General features: G+C 44.7%; 1 protein-coding gene across 1 annotated transcript in view; it reads left to right on the forward strand.

Moving 5' to 3' along the window:
• Positions 1 to 18,330, forward strand: part of LOC147886173 (Prolyl oligopeptidase family protein) — a 119,743-nt gene that overhangs the window by 34,875 nt on the left and 66,538 nt on the right. The window contains exons 5-6 of the mRNA XM_087395652.1: positions 3,593 to 3,884; positions 4,351 to 4,509. Of these exons, the coding sequence (XP_087251778.1) occupies positions 3,593 to 3,884; positions 4,351 to 4,509 (451 nt within the window). The remainder of the gene's footprint in view (positions 1 to 3,592; positions 3,885 to 4,350; positions 4,510 to 18,330) is intronic.

Raw genomic sequence — 18,330 nt, forward strand, 5'->3', positions numbered from 1 at the left:
GCCTCCCAAGAGGGAGGCTTCTTCTGCCAAATTTTATTTGGGCCATAACTTGGTCAATCAAACTCCAAATATGGTCATGTTTGTAGTCAAAACGATCGAAATGATATGAATGAATCCATTTATCATGTTAGAGTGTCTAAATTCTACAACTTTAAAAAGTTTGTACTTATCTTTGTTTCATCAGAGCTAAACCTTATCAAACTCTTATATTTTCTTAAATTTTTCTCATATAGAGTTCGGGTCCTTGGTTCTCTCCCTCCCTCCCATAGGTATATACATGGTCATGGACATATGAAGGTGATCCATATTTTGTTAGCATCATGGTCATAAGGTGATCAATAATTTATTAGGTTCATAGTTTAAACATTTTATTCATGTTATCATTTTGTGTACAAAATGGTTCATATCTATGGGTAGCATAAAAATCGATGAGCTACAAAATTCAAATAGTTTTTCGTGAAGGATTTTTATAGGAGGAGCTTCTATATCATGGATGGGACTATTTTTGTTTGTATGTAAGTCCACAAAATAAAGAAACCCGTTCAACTCACGTGCTACCTTACATAATTTTGAGTGACTACCTCGAGGTGTAGACATTGCAACATTTCCCCTTTTGTATCTATTGAATGATTTCTAACTTGCATGGATTTATTATTTAACAAATAATAGGTTTTCTCTTTGTATGTTGCCAATAAGTTTTCATTTGGTATTCATTGAATCATTGTTGACTTGTATGGACTTATCAGTTATCCCCAATAGTAGGTTTTATCTTTGTATGTTGCTAAGAATCATACGAAAAATAAGTAAGAACAATCTCTAATATGGTCATGTAGATTCAACCATTTCTAGTAAAAAACTATTGCTACTATAGGTTCAGAAAAAGTTCATCACAAGCATCGCTCGAACTCTGGGCTCGCTCGAACGCAGTCGCTCAATGTTTTGACTTACTCCATCCTCTCCAAGTCATTCCATGCTTGCTGATTTTTCACAGCCATGTCACCAATTGAAGAAGGCATCCTACATTGCCTCAAACGGGCTCATGCCAATGGAGAGATGCTTGGTACTGTTGTAGCAAAATTCAGCAAGTGACAACCATTTATCCCAAGACTTCTGAGTATCATGACAAAAATGACTCAAATATTCCTCCACCCATTTGTTCACCCTTTCGACTGTCCATCAGTCTCAGGATGGTAAGTAGTGCTAGGTGTGAGTAAAGTACCCACTGTTGTAAATATCTCCTGCCAAAAGTGACCCATAAACTTTGCATCTCTATCACTGACAATTTCCTGAGGGAAACCATGATGCTTAAAGACATGCTCAATGAATTGCCAAGCAACCTGTGATGTTGAATACCGGGTCTTAGTGGGTATGAAATGGTCTTGTTTTGTCATTCTATCCACCACATGTCCCGGAGCATTGTCTAGGAGCACCCCTATCTCCTATTGAATTGATTAGTAGTTGCTGTTTGCTGCACTTATAGAGAGGCATGCTGTGAAATTTTGAGGGCAAAATTCTATGGGAAGGGATGGCTGTAATGAAGGGGAAAAAGGGCCAACTTAGAGGTCCTTTAGGTGGAAATTATGGAAGGACTATATAAGTCCCCATCCACCCCCTACTATGTACTTTTTGATGTGACATCTAATCCTATCTACTCTCCCTTCCTCCTTCTTGCCTACCCTCACTCACTCTCTCTCTCTCTTCCCTACTCCCTCTCAATCTCTCCCCCTCTTTCCTACCTCACTCTCTCTCTCCTACCCCTTCTCCTCCCTTCTTCCCCTATCTCTCTCCCCTTCTGCTAGTCTATCCCCTTTTTCCAAATCTACTCCTATCCCCTTTTCTACAGAGATGCGTTCTTTACCAAGTGCACTCTCCATCCTATCAACATGGCAGCCTATTTGCTGCCCATGTGGGAGCCCCAAAACTCTTGCTATTATTTTATGGTCCACTCCCCGGATGCACTCCTCATTTGGGGGCTCATAGGTGGGGAGGTGACCAACCCTAATCCAACAGGGAGGAGTGCACAAGAGATGACTAAATGTGCACTGCATTGAAAAGAAAGAAAATGAGAACATATACATGTTCATGCCTTCGTGGTAGGGTTAGGGTTGGGGTTTGCTCATGAACCCTATCTAGTCATCTCTAAATAACGTAATTTACACCATTCTCAACAAAATCGAGGAGGCGGCTGCGGCCGAGGAGAAAGGGGAGAGGAGGAGGAAGTTGCTGATGAGTACTAGGAAGAGGAGGAGACCGAGGACAGGGGGAGAAGCGGAGAGGAGCCGGCAATGCAAGAGGTCATGTATTGAGCTGGTTGATTAGTGCGCTCATACATAGCATAAACTCTTAGCAGGCTTGCTCTTCTTCTGCTTTAGGTTATTCAACCTATTTGTGGCATCTTCTTTATTGATCTCGTTCCTATAACTCCTCAAGAAGCTGTCTTCAATTGATCCTATTTTTGAAATAGCTCACTGGGTATTGATCAAACCATTGTTGGGCACCCTTACGCAGAGTGCATGGGAACTAGCTCATGTACTCTTCCTTAGTGTTGTAGGTGGCTTCATTCTCCAACCCTTCAAAATCTTGGAGTTCGACTTTGATCTTGACTCGTGAGGCGACGTCCTTCTATAACCCAAGTGTTGATTATACTTAAGTGCAAACCTACCCTTGTGCTTATCAGAGCATGCTTGTACCATCTGCATAGAGTGGAGAGAAAGGAGGTAGCAAGATAGGTGAGAGAGTGATGTGAAATCGTTTTGATTTACCAGAGTACATCATCAATTCTTCTCTTGTGTTCTTGTTGAGAAGAAATCTAGGGTCATTCTGCATGTGCATACACTAGTAAGGTCTGAGCATTCAAGATATGTCCTCAGCCCATCGATTGATGATTGGTGAATTGAGTGAAAGGGCTTGAATATTTCACAGCATAGATGTAAGCGTTGGCTAGCATAACATAACATCAAAGAGGGTGCTGTATACAACAGCCTTCCACAAGGGCAGAGAAGGGCATACCATGCATGTCAGGTAAGTTCTTGATATTTTCGAGGTTGCATCTGCTCAATGCAAAAGCCAATGTGTTTATTTTCATGACAAAATGGTAGATCAACTTGTACATATTGTTCTTTTTTATTACATGTTTTGTTGAGTGGCCAGCATCACTCATAGAGCTGAAGGAAGCTGCCTATTGTGGTCAAGTGAGGCACAGCCAGCCATGAATCAGGTCAATCTGGCCCAATCATACCAATTGTCTTGGCACTTTGATAGTGTCATACAATTGATCTATGTATCCTTGAGGGAGCAAGGCTAAAACCATTAGATGACAGCCCTCCTTTCCCACGGCAGATCATACAAGTGAGAAGAGAATTATTCTGGTTTATGTTTGGGAGCTTCAGTTATCGGTTTTTTAGTCAGATCAGGAGTGATGCGTTGTTGTTTGAACTATATATTTAAATGAACAGATTTTATGGTCTACATTGTACAATGTTTTAAATTCCCTCATGACTGCGCATTGTCCTTTATTGTGTGTTTTATCACATCGGCAAGCAAGGTCTTTCTTTCTGAATGTTTTCTTCTTTGTACTTGGTCTTTCTTGCAGTGTAAAGTTGCAGGAGATACAGGCATTTCAAGACCATCTTGTCGTGTTTGAGCGTCAAGAAGGTTTGCTAAATGCCGTATTCTATGTCCTGCCTCCTCTTGGTGACACTCTCACGGTGCTTCCTGATGGACATAGGATTCAATTTTCAGAACCAGCATATACGGTCTTCCCCAAGGAGAGCAATTTCTTTTCTCCAATTCTACGTTATGGCTACAGCTCTCTGAGGACACCCCTATCAGTGTATGACTATGATATGAATAATGGCGAAGGCGTCCTTAAAAAAGTAGAACCGGTGAGTTCTCCAAAATGTATCATCTCAATTTGCTACCTAAGTTCGTATCTCTCTGTCTATGTACACGTAAAGGCACAGAAATCTTTAAAAAAAGGCAATGTAGGAGATAAATATATTAATAATTAAACTATATATATATATATATATATATAAGAGAGGAAAGAAAGAAAGAGAGAAATATTAACGTCTCCACACGGGACTATGAGACAAAGAACACACAAAAGGATAAACATCAACATCAGTTATAGACTGAGGGTCTCTTGGAAGTGCATATACTACTCCTAAAGTTATTATAGATTAGCTACATATATTAAGTAAGATAATCAGCCTGTATTACATCAGTTTAAGGCAGAGAGAGAAAGAACTAAGAAAAGATCTTTGTGGCAGTCTTTGATGTCTTTCCTTTACTTTTCTGGGGCGGGGGGCAGCCTTTGATGTTGTTGTGGTCTGTTTAAATTTAAGGCAGGTCCTTGGTGGTTTCAATATCGACAGCTATGTAACTGCTCGGGAATGGGCTACTGCTCCCGATGGGACAAAAATACCCATCTCTATTGTCTACAAGAAAGACATGGTTAAGCTGGATGGCACAGACCCATTGTTGCTCTACGGTTATGGTTCTTATGAGGTACAAATCCTTTTCTATTATATATGTTGACTGCTAGCTAATTCTATTACTGATTGAAAGGGTTTAAGTGAACAAGTTTTCAAGGTAAGCTCAATGAAGATTATGCTGGGAAGGAAAAATCACAGTTTTGCTAATTACATTTCCCTGGTTTGTTCCATCCTTCACATTAGAAGTTTTTTGAAAGAGAAGCGAAGGTTCTATTAGTGGGTATCTCTTGACACTCCTGAAGTTCTCTAAGTAATCTGTACTGCCACTTTGAAAGCTGTGTGAGAGTAAGGTGAGCAATGAGCAAGTGTGAGAGCAACTGAATAGAATGAGTGTGAGTACAAAAGGAGAGTGAGGGGTTTTGTCTAAGTGAAAAAACACTATCCTATCCACTAACCGTATTTAGGGATTGGACTGTGGTTAGGGGGAAAAACCTTAATGAGGGAAAAGTGCCCCCCCTAACCTACTTATTACAATACATTGGCCACTGCCTAGAATATAACAATAATTCTAACACCCCCCTGCAGTGCCAATGTGGTGTACAAGGTAGTGATCAATCACCAAAAGGAGATAAGTTTAGGGCACTGCGAAATGTCTCAAACTTCTCTCGTGGAAGTGCTTTGGTGAAGATGTCTGCAACATTGTCATGTGTTGACACATAGATCATACTGATCTCCTGTGCATGCAACTTCCTCTAACATAATGATAAGGAACCTCAATGTGCTTCGTGCGAGCATGAAACACAGGATTCTTTGCCACTGCTATAGCACTCTGACTATCAGTGAGAATTGGAGAAGGACCCTCCAATAAGAGATGAAGATCAGTGAACAAACGAAGCAGCCAAACACATTCAAGTGTCGTCGCTGTGAAAGCTGCCATGTACTCAGCTTCACATGAGGAAGTAGCCATTGTAGATTGCTTCTTGCTCAGCCAAGAAATGCAACCTTTGCCCAAAAAGAAACAATTACCACTAGTGGACTGCCTAGTATCATAGTCTCCAGCCCAATTTGAATCACTGTAAGCATGCATTTGCAAGTCACCCCCCTTGGGAAACATCAAGCCATAAGACTTTGTGCCTTGCAAATAACGGAAGATGCGTTTTATAGCCTGTCAATGTGTAGTCTTTGGGCTATGCATATACCTGCTCACTTGAGATACTGCATACTGAAAATCGGGCCTAGTATTGCACAAATAGATGAGGCATCCGATTCACCTGCATCATACATAGTAAGCTTCAGCCTCGGCTCCATGGGAGTGGCTATAGGCTTACAATCATGCATGTTGAACCTATCCAAGAGCTTCTGCACATACTTGGATTGAGACATAACGATGCCACGATTGTCTTGTATGAACTGGATCCCCAAATAAAAATTTTACATGCCCAAATCTGTCATGTCAAATTCAGCTTTCAACTCAGCTTTGAAATCTGCAATTATTTCCTCATTTGACCCTGTGAGCAGCATGTCATCTACATAAAGAATGATGACCAAAATATCCCCCTCATTCTTCTTGATGTAGAGGGTGCTTTCCGTGGGGCTATTATGTAACCCTTACTTGCCAGGAATGCATCAATCTTGGCATACCATGCACGTGGAGCTTGTTTCAGACCATATAAAGCTTTATTAAGCTTGCAAACTTGAAGTACATTGCCAGAAAGTTCAAATCCAGGAGGTTGTTTGACATAAACCTCTTCCTGCAAGTCCCCATTAAGGAAAGCTGTTTTTATGTTTTGCATTACTTGACTGCTATCCTCAAGACACCTTACAGTGAACCTGTGGAGATCTAGGTTCGGGGCTGACCCTACTTGTCCTCTAGGTAAGAAATCATAACTGGTAATCTGTGTAGCACAATCTCTTGGTCCTATTTCTCCAATGACAAAATCTATGTTTGGATTCTCTCTCTGCATGCACAGTAGTTGCATTAGGTTGCACTAAGAAATCATTCATGAGATCTCACATCTCATTGGTAGTTGCGCCTTTGTGCACATGGCTCAACATCTCTATGGCGATGGCAATTTATTTGTAAGGGGCTAGACACTGCTGAGCAATAAATATAATCTTGGAAATACCTCCCAATGGCATCCATTGATAATATTGTTGAGAATTTCATAGGGTTGTCTTTCACATATAGCAGTTGAAAGTCATGTATCTCTTAATGAAAAAAAGTTTGTGGGGAATAATGAACGGAAGGGACACGGTTGCAGTTCAGTCAGTACAGCATTGCCTTTGGGAGTGCAGACAGGCAAGGACGATCTGGAAAGGTGTTGCTAGGGTTTTCAATATCTTTCATACAACACCTTTCTATATGACCTGGGGCTCAGTGGCTTAGCTATCTCTTACTGGCCCTCGGGTGTTTTTCGAGGGGCATGATCCAGATCCAGCTCTCATTGTACGGCGACACTCTGTGGAGTCTTGTTCCCTCCAGGATGTTCCCTTCACTTCTTTCAGGGCTGCTTATGCCTCAGTAGACACGTCGTGGGAGATTCTTGCTAGCATTGCAGCTTGGCATATTTGGAGAGCCAGGTGTACAGAGGCGATGGAGGGTATTCAGGTTCACCCTTCTCAGGTTATGGCTAGTATTTGGACTGACACAGTACACACTCTGATGGCCATATGGGCGAGCATGCAAGGATCCTCTAGAGTAGCTACTGCCAGGAGAGTTACTTTTTTCAGAGTTTCCATCATCTAGTCTGAGCTGTTTTTTTCCTCATGCATTGCATGATGTGCTCTCGCACTTGAGCTTGCTCACGGTTTTCATTCATACTTAATGAAGTAATTTTCTTGAAAAAAAGAAAAAAGAAACCTTGACTGAAAAGCACCTGTTTTTTTCCTTTGGGTTTTGGGTGTGTGTGAAACCAGCCCTCGGGAAATCCAAAGCGATGTGAACAAGCACTTTTGTCCTGCTATACAAACAGTTCCAGTTTCAGAAAGGCATCCCAGTCCAATGCAACATTTCATAGCTACCTTTCTTTTGTATGGATAATGAGTTCTAACCTGGCAGCTCCAAAGGAGTCCTGGCAGGAGAGAAAATCAGCCAAGTCTCCTAGCAGCTCCAAAGGAGTCCTGGCAGAAACGTCAGCTGCAGCAAAGCAACAAACTCTGAGGTTCTGAGACAATATAGAGCTTCTGGGAGGCAAACAACTGATCAAAGGGCCCTGGAAACCCTGGAGCAGCAGCATGTAGAAAGGTGAATTGATCTGGAGTAGTACCCAAGCCGTGTGGCAGTCGAAATCAGCAGCAACAGCCCTGGAAAGGTGAAGAACAGCAAACAACAATTTCCTCCTGGCACCCTTCTGGCCCCTGGCAGTCCAATCTTGAAAGTTGGTACCAATCTGGCACCTTGGAAGTCAGCAACATAGATTGCGTCCAGTTTTGGAGGCCCGGAGCAGCTCAAACAGATGCGAATTTCTGAAAACGTCCTGTCTGGTGACCCCAGGGTGGATTCGCAAAAGCGAAGTCAGGTTTGGCAGCCCTGGAAAGCCTGTGGCAGGTGCGACTCAGCAAATCCTCACGCTTGGAAGCACAAAGTTAGCCATTCTGTTTGCGTTGTTTTCTCCCTTATCTTCTTGCATCCATGGAATATTGCATCCTTCATGCTTGAAAGCTCCAATCTGCCTGGAAAAGTGCAATTTTGATGGGTGCCTGGTCTCAACCATGAATAAATAAACTGTGAATCACAAGAGGGATATAGAATCCACAAAAGGTATATTTCCGTGTAAAACTGGGCACAATACAAAAGAGAGATGTAGAGTCCCACCAAACTGTGGTCCTCTGATCTTACCAAAAGCTCTCCTACTATCTCCTCGGCACCTCTAGATCCCTGATCCCGCGTGCTCCTCTCCCGTGATCCCCGCACCTTACTGCCCTAGGGTACAACCCCTTCTGAGCTAAGTCTCCAGCTCCTCTGTCCCTCCTTCACCTCCTCGATGTAGGCCCTAGGCAAGGTCTTTTGCTGCTTCTTTCTACTCACTGAAGGCAAGGTCTTTTGCTGCTTATTTCTACTCACAAGTGAGGCCCAAACAGCCTCCTTTTATAGGGGATGCCCCCAAATGGGCCGATTGGCTAGCCCTAGTGGGCCGACCTGCTGGTCTGTGGGCCAATTCACGGTCCCTATATTTGGGACTGCGGGCACCCGCCATGGGTTTGTGTGCTGGCCGACCTGGTTGGCCAGCCAACGAGCCATGCAGACCTATATAAGGGCAAGGGAATTGCTCCTTTAGTTCCTTTTCTTTGCCTTTTCTGGCCCTATATTGCTGCGGCCGCCTGTCAGGCCTCTTCCTGCCTCCGGATCTTGTAGAGTCTGCTGCAGGCGTTTATACTGCTGATGTGGACACCCTGACAGTTGCTGATGTCATCCCTTATGTCATTACCTTTTTCTTTGCTGGATTCCTTGTGCAGTTCTGCCCCTTCCCTTTGCAGATAGTCATATGGCAGTGCCATGTTGGTTGCTGTCCTCCGTGGAGGCTTCCATCTGCCAGGTACTTGCTCCCTTGTGCTGTGCACATGGCAGCCTGTTTGTTGACCGTGCAAATAGACAACCTGGGCCTCATTGCGAATCTGGTAAAGACTGGCCAAAGTATCCCATGCATCCTTGGCTGTCTTGCAAGACCGAATGTGAGGTATAAACTCCCTCTTGCTATTCATAGCAATCACTGCATGTGCCTGTGCATCTCTCTGATTCCAACGAATCTCTTTGGGTGTTGGAGGGTCTGTGGCAGGCAGTAGTGGTAGATGAACAAGAAGTGGCTGAGGTGGCAGCAGATGCCTGTGATGAAGAGACAGGTCTAGTCTCTGATCCATTGACAATACCACAAAAACTTGTGGGATACCAACAGGTGGCACACCAAGTACGACCACATGGCATAGTTGGTACCATCAAGCTTCTCTTCATGGGCAAGCATTCCAAGAGATTGATGGTGAGCCATTGCAAATTAAAAATCCCCAAAGAAAAAGAGTGCCTTGCAAATGTTAAAGCCTCAAGGCTATCACTGCAAAGAGCTGGCTGCTCAAAGTATTTGACTGCTAGCTGCAAATGTCAAGAATTGACAGCAATCTCTGCAATGTGAATGCCAAAAGTGGCTGCTCATGCACTGAGCAAAATGCACAATCTGTCCCCAAAAAGAACCTGGAAAAAGTAGTCCAATCAAAGGTCCCCCGTGCAACTAGCTGTCTTGCAATTGACCAGCCCAAATCGAAGGGCAAATGTCTGCAAATCTGTCCAATGCAAATCTGAGATCTGTTCCAAATGGTGGCTGAATGCCACAAATTTCGAAGGACAAATGGTCCAAATCAAAGGGCAAATGCAAATAGAACCCAAATTTGGCTTTGCCAAGTGAAGGTCATTGCAAATTTAGCCAATGTCATTGTAAATTCCCAAATTTCAGATCAATGCGGCAAAATATCACTGCAATTAGTGCAAATGTGATACAATGTGCTGTAAATCTGAAATTATCCTGCAATCTCCCTGCAATAAACCCAAAAGTCCCAATTTCGGAGATGAAATTGAGAGAATAAAGGGCAAATAGTGCAGCAAGTGTCGTCGGGCGTTGCAAGAGCTGCATGGGGTTTCTGAAGTTGTTCTGCATAGGTGAATGTCATTAGGCGTCAGGTGTTGCGGGCTGAAACAGTCACGTCGTGGTTCCCGATAGGCGAAACGGTTGTGTCGCATGTCTGTATCGCAGGTTAGTTGTTGGGGGTTCAGCCATAGCCAAGGCACAATGCCAGGATTAGAGGCCACAGTTAGGACCTGGTTTGAGGCTAGGCAAAGCCAGCTAGGGGCTGGTTTGGGACCTCGACCAGGGTCGGGTTAGCCGACCTTACCAGGTTAGGTTGACCCAACCAGACGAGGTCGGTTCAGTCGACTAGACATGGTTGGGTCAGTTGGCCCAGTCCTGGTCAGCCAGGCTAGCAGATGTTGCCTCATTGGCCTGATCTTCTGTAGTTTTTTTGGGAGTTATACTAGCAGTCTTGAGGTGCAGTTCTACCATACTCCAGTCCACTTGTGGCGCAATCCTGCCCTGGAGTTGTACTTGTTTGTGAACGTTTTCTCAGCTAATGAGCAGAAAATTTCCCAGTATTTCATGCGCAGTTCTATTTTTTTGTTTCACATTTCTTTGCTGTCTCAGTTTGCAGATCTGCTCTTTATTTTCTGTTCACATATTCCGCTGCAGTTTGACATGTTATCAAAGAACAAGCTTGTGTAAAGTGTTGGACCAGGAGAGCGTACGAGGAGATGAAGTTGTTGCTGATTTTTGAAGGCATGGTCACATCGGGCAGAAGAAGAACCACTGACGAAGGAGTTCAAAAGGTGTGGACAGCCGGGAAGAAGGTTATGTGCTATAGAAGGTGTATTGCAGGTGTGGACAGCAAGGGAATCGAAGTTTCGTTGAAGGAGGAAATGCTGTAGCAACTGCTTCTCTCTTTCTTCCTTCCCATCCACTCTCCGTTTTCTTATTTCCCACCCACCCTCTCTTTGACAAGAGCCATGTTTCCCCCCTTGAGATGGCAAGTCTGATGGAGATGGCTGATAAGCCAATAAAGATCCTAGTACATTTCCTGTAGACAACAAATACGGAGTATGGAGGGATTATAGAATCAGTCCTACAATCATATGATTTGGTTGACTTCATCCTTGTTGGAATAGTATGGCCAAGCCAAATGCGGTGCACCTTGGCATTCTTGAGCAGAATGAGGCAATGACATTGGCCTAGTTGTGGGATTGGGTAAATGCTTGTGTTTGCTCTTTTCTTTTCCTTCATTGTACTCCTCAGGTAATCAACATCAAGCACATGATGCTGGCAAAGGGGATTTGGGAGCACCTGGCATCCCTCTATAACAAGGTCTCCCTGATAAAGCAAGTTTTCTTGGAAGTCCAGATGCGAGTGTTAAACCCCACAGAGTCAGTACCATGCAAGAACATATCAACTAATTGCAGCCACTTCAGTAGGAGGCACTCCAAGCAGGCAAAGTGATTTCTTTAGAGGACATGGCCATCATATTGCTGTCCCATCTATCTTCCGAGTATTTAGCTTTCTACTCCTCTCTCAGCACAAGCTGGAGGCTGAACGCTCTCACATGGGAGCCATGGTTGTTAATCAGGAGGAGTGTTTGGAGAACCCTCCATAGGGCGGAGGTGTGGAGGCATTGGCCACCCCGCAAGACAAAGGGTGGAACAACAAAGGAAAGGGTAGCTGGAAGTCTTCTCCATCCAGTGAAGAAGTTTGATGCAGAGAGAGATGCATTGAAAGCAGAGTGCACATGCAATAACTGTGGCCAGAAGGGTCACTATTGGAGGTAGTGCCCTCAATGGAGTATGTATAGGATACAAAGGATCGTGGATAGTTTTTATGCTGCAGGGATGGGAATAAAGCCCAGGATCTGGTTGGGTTGCTTGTGCAGTAGCTTGTGAGGTGGTTTGGCTTCGGAGGTTACTTGGAGAGGTTGGATCCCAGCAGAGAGATCCAACTGTCATCAAGTGCGACAATCAGAGTTGTATAGCAATTGCTAGGAATCCGGTGTTCCATGGCCGGACCTAGCATATCGAGATACAGTACCATTTTGTTTGTGAAAAGGTCTTAGATGGGATATCTTGTTGGCCTTTTGTTCGACAAAGGGCAATGAAGCGGACCTGTTTACCAAGCCTCTACCACAACTACTGCTCGCTGAATATTCCAGCTCCCTGGGTTTGATTCAGCATCCATGAGTTGGGAGAGGGTGTTAGAGTTAGTCATCTCTTGTTTGTATACTAGGGTTCTATGTGGGTGTATCCGCCCAGAGAAAGGAGCAGTTTCTCATTGCATTTCTATAGGTTAGTTGGGGGTTTAGCCAGGTACAATGCCATTGTTAGAGGCCATAGTTAAGGCTTGGCTTGAGGCAAGCTTGGTTTTAGGCCAAACAAGGGCTAGTTAGGGGCTGGTTTGGACCCTGACTAGGGTCGGCTTAACTTGACCAGAGCAGGTTGAGTTAGCCGACGAGACCTGGTGGGGCAATCGACCAGGTGAGCAGGTGTTGGCCCCCTATATATAGGGTCATTTGACTCTGATCTTTTGCAGTTGTTTTGTGAGTGTATAGGCAGTCTTGAGGTGCAGTTTTACTGCATACTCCAGTCTACTAGCGCCAATCTTGCCCTAGTGTTGTACTTGTTTCGTGGAGGTTTTCTCAGCTACTACTATGAGCAGATGTTTCCTTGCTATTTCCTGTGTAGTTCCATCTCTTTGTTTCTCATTTCTTTGCTGTCTCAATTAACAGGTCTGCTCTCTATTCTATGTTCACATATTCCAATGTAGTTTGACAAGGATGTGGGGCGAGGTAGTTGTGAGAGGTCAAGGAGCACCGGTGAGGAATGTCATATTGTGAATGTGCATAGGACTTGTCATATTATGAATGTGCATAGGACTGCTAGAGGGTTGTGTCAGTGAGAGGAGATGGTCAGTGAGAGGAGACAGTGTCCATTGCTCAAGAAACTTTTGCTAGAAGTGTTTGGAGTTGCTGCTAAATAGGATGTTTAGTAACTCCTCGTTTTCCCAGATGAATGCCTGTTCCCTTGCGCTCGAAAGATGGTGCATGGTTTTGAATCTAAGTTGACAATTCAGTGCCTTACACAGATTGTTGCACTAGCTATTGCAAGAGATTGAACCAATAGGTGGCAGAATGGTGGAGCATGTGGTGTAGGAAAGGTGTGAAGGGCAAAAAGAAGAAGAAAGTGGGTGATCAGAACAGCTCGATCCTCCAGACGTGGGATACCGCAAGGTCTATGAGTAGGGTAGAAAGGGGGGGTGTTCACAAGGGATAACCTATGGTCGGAGTGTATGTTGTGGCTTGTGGCATGTGCGAGTCTTGTGGGGGATGGATAGGCTAAAAAAGAGAGATGTATGATTGGCATTAGGAGGTGGTGGGAAAATGGATATGTCAGTGATGTGTGAGACAAAGGCATGGGATTTCATGAGATAGTTAGTTGCACCTGACTCTCCCCTTGTGGGAAACAAGTCAATCCACCTAAAGAAGGTATACCATTATAGATGATGAGGTCATGTATCTTGCCCATGCCCAAGAAAGAGTGCCCATATGAAGTGGATCGGGGCTCACCTGTTTGCAGAAACTCGAGATATCCCTTCCTCATCTAGATCATAGCAAGATAGAATCTTCTTGAAAATCAATGTGCAGTACATGACGTGCAACCATTCTCGCGTTGAAACCCTAGACAACGACTTCCCCGCGGCTCAAAAAATCCATGATGTCTAGATGTAGGGCTGTGTGTTGTGAGGTCTCAGTCTCTTCCTAGAGATCCCTAGTGAAATGTGAGGTCCCAAGAGAGAGATAGCACACTGCAATGAAAAGGTCCTATCAAGAGATATGTCAGATCCGAATCCAAAGAAACCTAGCATATGTGTAACGCCTCTCGAGAGTCAAACGAGATCATCCCAGTGAGCAATGACCTATGTAAGATTGCCACTCGTGATCCACGAACTCCAGTTGTCTCTCTAGTCCATCACTGTATGCCAACTTCCGTGTGTATCCAACTAAGGGCAAATGGCACTTTGGACTCTGATGGATCTCTACATAGAAAAGCAATATCTCGTCTTGTGTGCGATTCTAAGAAATTCTTTGGATTTGACCATAAGATACCATTACAATTCCAAACAATGCAAATCAGGGTCTTGGTAATCAAAGTCTCCCCCTATGCGGGGGTGCCAACGGATATCTAACAGGGTCCTGTCAAGAGATGCTCATCTCGGACTACTACCCACGTCCATTCCTTGAGGGCGACATCTTGCTGGTGTAGGAAGGTATGTCTCGCTTTCACCTGTAGAGGTGTTGTTGGAGTTTTGCAGTCACCTCCCCACTTGTGATCCCCTAAATGAGGAGAGCATGGGGGAGGTGCACCAACGGCACTCAGAGATGCCACATGGGCGAATCTGAGAAGGAATGCAGGGTTGCCACTTAAGCAGCATGCAAGCTGCCATGTGGACAGCATGACCAGGTTGCCATTGGAGGGCTGGACAAGCTTGGTACCACTATGGGCCCACACCTGGGGCACGAACTGTGACCAAGTCTAGTAGTGAGGCTGCTCCGGGAATGGAGACTTGGACCTGCAATGGAGGCTGTAACAGATTGCGCAGCACTCAGGGGATGTTTAGAGCTGCAAAGGCAGCAAAGCAGTGATGTACGGTCCAGGTTAGAAGGCAGCAAGCAAGTCTGCAGACCTGTCCAGCATCCAGGGAAAGTATGGAGGTGTGCTGCAGGTCGGGGCAGGCTGCACCAAGTCTGCAAACAGTGCAGCAAATCTGCACAGCAGAAAGAAGACTCTTTGTAGCTGTACAGGAGCGGGTCAGTGCAAGAGGTAGGTGCCTGGAGTAGGAGTGGCATGGAGCAGCAAGAGCATGTGCTGGGGCCATTTATATGCGTGGCGCAAGTCGTCTGTTTGCAGAGGAACCACAGACTGGGTTGGCCAGTCCGTGATTAAGTTGGGCCGTTTCGCATCCCTCCAGTGCTAGATAAAGGGGCAAAGCCCTCGTCTCTGTCGTTCATTGTATCCAGTGTTTGTGCCACATGCTTGGCTGTCCTGGAGAGCAGCAAGGAGCCCAGCGTGCACAAGTTGTGGGCCAGAGATTTGTGCCTCAGCCTGGAGCAGCAGGGAATGCCACACAACATGCACCTCAACCTGCCGACCATCTGAAGGGTAAAGAGCGGTACACTGCAGGATCGGAGAAAGGGTTACCTTTTGCTGTCCATTGGAGCAGAAGGAAGCTGTGTTTGCGGGGTATCACTAGGAAGCCCACAGAGGCGCTAGGAGAGGAGGAGAACATATTTTGGAGTCAAGGGTCCACATCTACGCAGCACCCTGTTGATAGATGGTTGCACACGGTGTCCACATTTGGTGTATGGTTTGGTCCATCGTTGGACAAATATCTATTAGTGTTGCTGCTCTTTCTCTTTAGCACAGTTCATTACTGTCTGCACACATCTCTCTCTACACTAGTACACACTAAGGAAATAAGTTGGATTTGAAATTAGCACTGTGTGATTCTTGGGCTACACACACACTTTTTTTTTTTGGTGAAATCTTTGAATGCTTTATATTACAATATAGCTAGACAGGAAAAAACTGGTAAGCGGAACTAGTACATCAAGCAAAGATGTCCATGTAGGACAAATATACATCCTGATCTATGTAGGGAGTTTGCAAACAATCGAAGAGCTATTGTTGCAAAGAACGACGGAATCTGGCCTTTTGGGATATATCCCAAACAACCAAAATTGCTTTCCAAAAACAGCCTGAGAGAATCTCAATCTCAATCTGTCGCGATGAATACCCAAGAAATTCTGTGTCTCTGAGCAATTCCAAAAGATATGAGATATAGATTCCCGGGGAGCTAAACACCGACGACAGATAGCAAGAGCAATACATCTGCAAGATAAAAGTTGTCCTGACGGTACAACCCCGAATAGAACACGCCGTAAAAAGACCTGTTGGCGTAAAGGAAGCTTAGAGTGCCAAATCTGCTTTAATCTCTTTCTCCACCATTTGAGTGGACGATGCAATGCCCAATTTGATTAGCTCTATCTGACACCCAAGGTGGTGACAACAAAACTTTATATAGAGAAGAGACTGTGATATGAGACAGCTTTAAAGGACGAATAGAAGAATATAAAGGAAGAAGAGTCCAATCTTGAAGCTTGTCTCGAAACTCTAATGGCGATACTGGCTGAAATGGTTGAATCATTCAAGAAATGATTTGCCATACTGGACGATAGTGCATGTCCAAACCATATTTTGCAACAGCCAAAGGGAAAGATAAAATAAAGCCATCATCATTGATAACATCTGCAACAACTGCAATCCCTTTAGAATTAAGAAAATAAGAGCGTTGAGGCTCCTGCAAAGCCAAGGGAGTAGAGAAAGCTTGCGACCAATGGATGCTCTCTGCTCGCAAAGAGTTACCCTGTAAAGAGTCTCTTCCATTCCATGCCAAGTGTGAAAAAATATGCTTCCGATCAAAAAACATCCGAGAGACCATAGGGCAATCTTTGATTGTGCCTTCAATACAGCCCAGAAGAAAATCCCACTGGGTGTGTTGCCAAAACCAAATGCAAGAGTAGTGATGTGAACCAATAAAGAACGTATCATAACTGCCCAAGGCTGATCATCTTGAAGAAACTGAAGCATTATCTTGCCTTTATGAGCTAAAATGTGTATATGTATATTAAGAATATTGAACCCTCCATGCAATTTGGGCGAGCACAATCTCTGTATTGGAAGAATCCACAAGCTTTTCTTGCTGTGCTTTGACCGCTAGAAAATTTCCATAATGGTGGACATGAAGGAAGACAAATCCTTCTTAGTGAAAAAAATCAATGGCAGATAGAATTGAATATAAGCCACCAAAATAGACTGCACTATCCGAAGCCGAACATGCAACGGCCAAGTTGCCAATTTCCAATACTCTAGCTTTTTTCGAAGCTTGACCATTACCCAATCAGTTTGTTGACGACGAGTGAGACCCCACCCCAAAGGGTAAGCAAGATGACGAACAATCTGAGTGGGTGGAATGATTTCCCCGAGCCACAAAAGACTATGCTAGTCTTTAGAATGCAATGGGAGCAGCTGTTATGCTCTAGCCGGGATAGCATGACCTCGGATAGATCGGTGGGCATTTTCTCTTAGATGACCAACTTTTGTAATAGTTAATGTGCGTAATTGAAATGGTCAAGAGAAGTAACTGCCAAGGTCCTAGGTGAGGGCGGAATGGCATTGACTAGATAGTTCTGAGTGCTAAGGCCTAGGTGCACCTAAATGTGCAATAATGCCAAGGGGCAAGTGGGTTTTAATGTGCCCCAAGAGAGGGGTAAAAAAAGGTGCACCAAGTGGAGAGGCTAAATTGATGACATTTGGCAAGGAGAACTATCTAGGGAATTGAGGGTCTCTTGGATAGGTATGAAATAACGTACGTAATCTGATGATTAACTATCCTTTGAGAATAGGCTGGGTGGTATAACAGATCGCCATCGCCCGTGATTGTAAAAACAACGAGTAGAGATTCAAGCAGTAAATCAAAACGTGGATAGGTAACGTAAGGGCAAGAAGCTAAGAAGCGATAGTAGGTGACAATTGGTATCAGAGCCTGTGGAGAGATCGAGGGATACGTGGATTGTAACGACGAACAACAGGGACTATGGACAGCAAGCGATTCGTGAGCGCAGGTTGACACGAAAGGGGTGTCGAAGGACCAGAGCGTAGGTGGGACGGATTGCTGTGCGTGACGCCCAACAGAGACACAGCCAAAGGGATCGTGACCTTCACGTGACAGACGATGTGGCTGTTCGGTGATCATCCCGCACGGGTTAGTAGAAGATGGCGGGGTGTTAGGTGACTGGTCGTGATAGAGGAGCGCAAGCACGTGATACGTGATTGGGCGACGCGCTGGATCTGAGGAGGTTGGTGAAGATAGACGATAGGTTGACGAATAACCTATCTGTCTCGTCCATGGTCACGCATATAGTTCGTGGGCTATGACAAATCCCAAACAGATTGCTACATTTTCAGAGAAGTAGTTTATGACATTTGCGGGACTTCTCTGGCCACCAGTTCGTTTATCTACTGTAGTTGCAATCAGAGAGCAGGTCGCACGTGGAGGCTGCAGGCTTCGAGATATCTAGCTACTTGGTTGGCTGGCTCGTGACAGTTGACCTGGTTCCCTCAGACAGATTTCGATCAGAGCGCAGGCTTCGAAGATTCGAGTTTGTGGAGCTGAGGCAGTACGTAACAAAGATCAGGGAGCCCTTTCTTTCCGTGCAGTTTTTTTTGTTCTCATATGGTTCTATGATTTTTGCACTGTAG

This window comes from Dipteris shenzhenensis, chromosome 24 (genome assembly GCF_047967505.1).
Source record: "Dipteris shenzhenensis isolate YYH24624 ecotype China chromosome 24, Dip_SZ_1.0, whole genome shotgun sequence".
NCBI classification, from domain to species: Eukaryota; Viridiplantae; Streptophyta; class Polypodiopsida; order Gleicheniales; family Dipteridaceae; genus Dipteris; species Dipteris shenzhenensis.